Raw genomic sequence first — 5,973 nt, 5'->3', positions numbered from 1 at the left:
GAACTTACTGAGCAATCCAGATCACTCTATTTCAGTGACCTGTCCTGTTCATCATTTACCACTCCCCCAGTCTTTCTGTCATCTGCAGACTTTATCAGTGATGATGTTATGTTTTCTTCCAAGTCATTAATAAAATGTTAAATAGCATGGGGCAAGAACCCATCCCGGGGGGGTGGGGGGGGCGAGAACCAAGCTTGCTCAATGAGGATTCTCTCTTTACTATTACATTTTAAAACCTATCAACTAGTCATCTTTTAATCCATTTAATGTGTGCTTTGTTAATTTTGTATCATTCTAATTTTTTGATCAAAATGTCATGTGATACCAAGTCAAATGCCTTACAGAAGTCTGAGTATACTACATCAGCACTCTTACCTTTATCAAACTTGTAATCTCATCCAAAAAATTATCAAAAAAGTTGATGAATTCAGTCCAGTTCCTTCTGCATATGTACCCTCCTCACAAAGGCCACTGAAATAATAGGCCACCTTCTGGCCTTCAAACCAAAAGGCCAAAATTTGAACATAACTGCCTTCTCACCCCTAAGGGGGTTGTTCCCAGTCAGGGCTGAGCCATATTGACAGGACAATATGGATCAAACTGATACCACAGATCGCAACACTGTATCTGTGTCAGGAATCAGGGCCTGCAATAAGGCAGTTTGGAATCAGGGCCTGCAGCAGAGCCAGTCTCTGGGCACCCTGATAAGTGAAGCTGGCTTGTAATAGGCTGCCTAACTGGCGACACCACCTGATGGTTGAAAGAGTCAGCAAATCGGGTCTTACACCCAGCAGCAGTTCAAAGCATTTAGTCAGGGCTTGTTCCAGTCCTGTGCCTGCCTTGGACTGACTTTGCTTCACTCTAGGTAATCCATTTCTGACCCTTGACTTTGGCTCTGGCATCTTGGCTTCTGACCCTGGCCTCTGATTCCTGGCTACCAATGCCTGCTCCCACCACTAGGTGTGATGCTTGCTCCTGCCACTAGGCATGACCACCCACATCCTGATCACTGACAATCTGGAGTACACTGATATTACTGAAGTCATCTATCTAATATTCTTCATAAGCATTACATTCACATAAGATTTAAAAAAAAACCACACACACACACACACAACCTCCCCAAATCTTAGTTTTAGGAAGCATTGCTACAGTAACTACCGCCTCAAAATACAAGCTATCAAGGCAGGCAATTATATGTTGATCGTAAGCTCATATAAATCAGCACAGCTCCACTGAGGTTAGCCCCAGTTAACACCAACCAAGGTTCTGATTCTTTATGGTATTACGCAACCTTCTTTGACAATTGGGCTCACACTCCAAATCAATATCCTGATGGTTTTAAGTATTCCAATACATTGCTCCAGGGCAGGTTCATGATTTTCACTTTCCTTACAGCTGAGCTGTGAGTCCACAGAAAACAGCAAAATACAGCACCTTATGGGATTGGGCCTTCTGTATTTAAATTCCTCTTTGATTTACACATTTATGGCCAAATTTCCAAATAAGCATTTATAAAAGTGTGAAAACTTGATTTGTACAAATCCCCACATTTATACATACACACAAGCATTTGTTCATGCAAAACAGTAAGTCACTGCATAAAGATATCCTTGCGTGCCACAAAATGCTTTTTTGTTTTCAAAATATATGCCAAAAATACATTAATAAAGCACTAGTGTTGCTATTTACAAGTAAGTACATGGACAAACACACAAATAAGCATGCAGATATTTTGGCACATACTAATATACACAAGTGATTATGCAGGTAGGAATAGTATTTTACAATATATTACATGTGTACACTATATATTCACTATGCAGTTAAGTGAAGCTTCTCTCTGAGACACTAACGAGTAACCTTACCAAAAGTTGTTACCCTGTATTATTACCATATTTATGTTCTACTCTTACAGTAACTATAGAGATGGAGGTTTTTCTTGGGATGAACTGAATGCCTAGATGATAGAGAAGGGTGGAGTCAGGGGACTCACTATTCATCTCATCTGGAGCACTTCCTATGGTTTGGGATTACCAGTTACTCTTAGTAGCGTGTAACTGAGGGAAACATTTGGTTCAGTAGATGACAAATGCATGGGTCTGTGGACAGTCCCAATGAATTCATGTGGTGTTCCACATATCCATAAACTTGGAACTTTAGTAATACAACCCCTCTCTCATTCCTCTCTGAGAAATTCAGAGTAAAGTTTCCTATAAACAACCTTAACTCCTCCCAGTTATAAGTATGCAAGGTTTTACAACAGAGGCTTTCAATTACTTGATAACAAACAACACAGTGTATTCAGTAATACAAAATTATAATGTGTCCTAAGGAAAAAAACAGTATATTTTAAACCTTTCCATTAGCTTTCCACAAGACAGGTTTGATAAAGTATTAATGTAAAGCTTCAGATCTCTGTATTCAATTCCATTTTTTGTCACAGACTTCTATCATTTTTGTTCAGTGCATTGCACACTAAGGACCAGTTCTGCAAATACTCACATACAAGTAGCCCCATAAAGGTCAATGAAACAACTCACATGAGTAAGTGTTAACAGGACTGGGCCCTGTGTTGATGCATACATTTGTACACCCACACACCACGCTCCTACTGAAGGGAAGACCATACAACCTCCATCACATTCTGTTGTGCTTGCTCCTGCCCTCCGATACCTGGGTAATACTTCATTACTGCACATGCATGCATAAACAAAGTAGCTAATTCTACTAAATACTTGGTGATAAACACCTTTGTAGATGACAGAAGGACCAGGCTCCATGCATATCACAAAATGAGTTCATGCATGATGGGTCAGTTCTAAAGTGAAATTTCTCAGCATGTGCTCAGTACACTCAGCCCTGGTCTACACTAGGACTTTAGGTCGAATTTAGCAGCATTAAATCGATTTAAACCTGCACCCGTCCACACAATGAAGCCCTTTATTTTGACTTAAAGGGCTCTTAAAATCGATTTCCTTACTCCACCCCTGACAAGTGGATTAGCGCTTAAATCGACGTTGCCGGCTCGAATTTGGGGTACTGTGGACACAATTCGATGGTATTGGCCTCCGGGAGCTATCCCAGAGTGCTCCATTCTGACCGCTCTGGACAGCGCTCTCAACTCAGATGCACTGGCCAGGTAGACAGGAAAAGAACCGCGAACTTTTGAATCTCATTTCCTGTTTGGCCAGCGTGGCAAGCTGCAGGTGACCATGCAGAGCTCATCAGCAGAGGTGACCATGATGGAGTCCCAGAATCGCAAAAGAGCTCCAGCATGGACTGAACGGGAGGTACGGGATCTGATCGCTGTTTGGGGAGAGGAATCCGTGCTATCAGAACTCCGTTCCAGTTTTCGAAATGCCAAAACCTTTCTGAAAATCTCCCAGGGCATGAAGGACAGAGGCCATAACAGGGACCCGAAGCAGTGCCGCGTGAAACTGAAGGAGCTGAGGCAAGCCTACCAGAAAACCAGAGAGGCGAACAGCCGCTCTGGGTCAGAGCCCCAAACATGCCGCTTCTATGATGAGCTGCATGCCATTTTAGGGGGTTCAGCCACCACTACCCCAGCCGTGTTGTTTGACTCCTTCAATGGAGATGGAGGCAATACAGAAGTAGGTTTTGGGGACGAAGAAGATGATGATGAGGAGGTTGTAGATAGCTCACAGCAAGCAAGCGGAGAAACCGGTTTTCCCGACAGCCAGGAACTGTTTCTCACCCTAGACCTGGAGCCAGTACCCCCCGAACCCACCCAAGGCTGCCTCCTGGACTCAGCAGGCGGAGAAGGGACCTCTGGTGAGTGTACCTTTTAAAATGCTATACATGGTTTAAAAGCAAGCATGTGAAAGGATTACTTTGCCCTGGCATTTGCGGTTCTGCCTTTGCAAAAGGTTTCTGGGGAGGGCAGCCTTATTTCGTCCTTCATGGTAGGACACTTTACCACTCCAGGCCAGCAACACGTACTGGGGAATCACTGTAGAACAAAGCATTGCAGTGTATGTTTGCTGGCATTCAACCAAAATCCGTTCACGCGGTGGGAGGAGGCAAAATGCGACCTTGTAACGAAAGCACATGTGCTATGTATGTAATGTTAACAGCAAGGTTTACCCTGAAAGAGTGTAGCCACTGTTTTATAAAATGTGTCTTTTTAAATACCGCTGTCCCTTTTTTTTTCTCCACCAGCTGCATGTGTTTCAATGATCACAGGATCTTCTCCTTCACAGAGGCTAGTGAAGCTTAGAAAGAAAAAAAAACGCACTCGTGATGAAATGTTCTCCGAGCTCATGCTGTCCTCCCACACTGACAGAGCACAGACGAATGCGTGGAGGCAAATAATGTCAGAGTGCAGGAAAGCACAAAATGACCGGGAGGAGAGGTGGAGGGCTGAAGAGAGTAAGTGGCGGGCTGAAGAGAGTAAGTGGCGGGCTGAAGACAGGGCTGAAGCTCAAAGGTGGCGGCAGCGTGATGAGAGGAGGCAGGATTCAATGCTGAGGCTGCTGCAGGACCAAACCAGTATGCTCCAGTGTATGGTTGAGCTGCAGCAAAGGCAGCTGGAGCACAGACTGCCACTGCAGCCCCTCTGTAACCAACCACCCTCCTCCCCAAGTTCCATAGCCTCCACACCCAGACGCCCAAGAACGCGGTGGGGGGGCCTCCGGCCAACCAGCCACTCCCCCACAGAGGATTGCCCAAAAAAAAGAAGGCTGTCATTCAATAAATTTTAAAGTTGTAAACTTTTAAAGTGCTGTGCTTAAAGTGCTGTGTGGCATTTTCCTTCCCTCCTCCACCACCCCTCCTGGGATACCTTGGTAGTCATCCCCCTATTTGTGTGATGAATGAATAACGAATGCATGACTGTGAAGCAGCAATGACTTTATTGGCTCTGCAAGCAATGATTAAAGGGAGGAGGGGAGGGTGGTTAGCTTACAGGGAAGTAGAGTGAACCAAGGGGTGGGGGGGTTCATCAAGGAGAAACAAACAGAACTTTCACACCGTAGCCTGGCCAGTCATGAAACTGTTTTTCAAAGCTTCTCTGATGCATACCGCGCCCTCCTGTGCTCTTCTAACCGCCCTGGTGTCTGGCTGCGCGTAACCAGCAGCCAGGCGATTTGCCTCAACCTCCCACCCCGCCATAAACGTCTCCCCCTTACTCTCACAGATATTGTGGAGCACACAGCAAGCAGTAATAACAGTGGGAATATTGGTTTCGCTGAGGTCTAAGCGAGTCAATAAACTGCGCCAGCGCGCCTTTAAACGTCCAAATGCACATTCTACCACCATTCTGCACTTGCTCAGCCTGTAGTTGAACAGCTCCTGACCACTCTCCAGGCTGCCTGTGTACGGCTTCATGAGCCATGGCATTAAGGGGTAGGCTGGGTCCCCAAGGATACATATAGGCATTTCAACATCCCCAACAGTTATTTTCTGGTCTGGGAATAAAGTCCCTTCCTGCAGCTTTTGAAACAGACCAGAGTTCCTGAAGATGCGAGCATCATGCACCTTTCCCGGCCATCCCACGTTGATGTTGGTGAAACGTCCCTTGTGATCCACCAGAGCTTGCAGCACTATCGAAAAGTACCCCTTGCGGTTTATGTACTCGGCGGCTTGGTGCTCCGGTGCCAAGATAGGGATATGGGTTCCATCTATAGCCCCACCACAGTTAGGGAATCCCATTGCAGCAAAGCCATCCACTATGACCTGCACATTTCCCAGGGTCACTACCCTTGATATCAGCAGATCTTTGATTGCGTGGGCTACTTGCATCACAGCAGCCCCCACAGTAGATTTGCCCACTCCAAATTGATTCCCAACTGACCGGTAGCTGTCTGGCATTGCAAGCTTCCACAGGGCTATCGCCACTTGCTTCTCAACTGTGAGGGCTGCTCTCATCTTGGTATTCATGCGCTTCAGGGCAGGGGAAAGCAAGTCACAAAGTTCCATGAAAGTGCCCTTACGCATGCGAAAGTTTCGTAG

General features: G+C 45.6%; 1 protein-coding gene across 1 annotated transcript; it reads left to right on the top strand.

Moving 5' to 3' along the window:
- The first annotated feature begins 2,913 nt into the window (after positions 1-2,913).
- Positions 2,914-4,803, top strand: LOC125630117 (uncharacterized). The gene is made up of 2 exons (XM_048835628.2): positions 2,914-3,795; positions 4,183-4,803. Exons 1-2 carry the CDS (start codon positions 3,216-3,218, stop codon positions 4,722-4,724), a joined length of 1,122 nt encoding a protein of 373 aa, XP_048691585.2. The 5' UTR covers positions 2,914-3,215; the 3' UTR covers positions 4,725-4,803.
- Positions 4,804-5,973: the final 1,170 nt, after the last annotated feature.

This window comes from Caretta caretta, chromosome 1 (genome assembly GCF_965140235.1).
Source record: "Caretta caretta isolate rCarCar2 chromosome 1, rCarCar1.hap1, whole genome shotgun sequence".
Lineage (NCBI taxonomy): Eukaryota > Metazoa > Chordata > Testudines > Cheloniidae > Caretta > Caretta caretta.
This window is presented reverse-complemented; position numbering and strand designations above follow the sequence as displayed.

Excerpts from the sequence above, each read along its gene's own strand:
- LOC125630117 (XM_048835628.2), top strand. The coding sequence starts at position 3,216 with ATGCAGAGCTCATCAGCAGAGGTGACCATGATGGAGTCCCAGAATCGC. Across the intron at positions 3,796-4,182 it reads AGGCGGAGAAGGGACCTCTG|CTGCATGTGTTTCAATGATC; the intron begins GTGAGTGTACCT and ends TTTCTCCACCAG.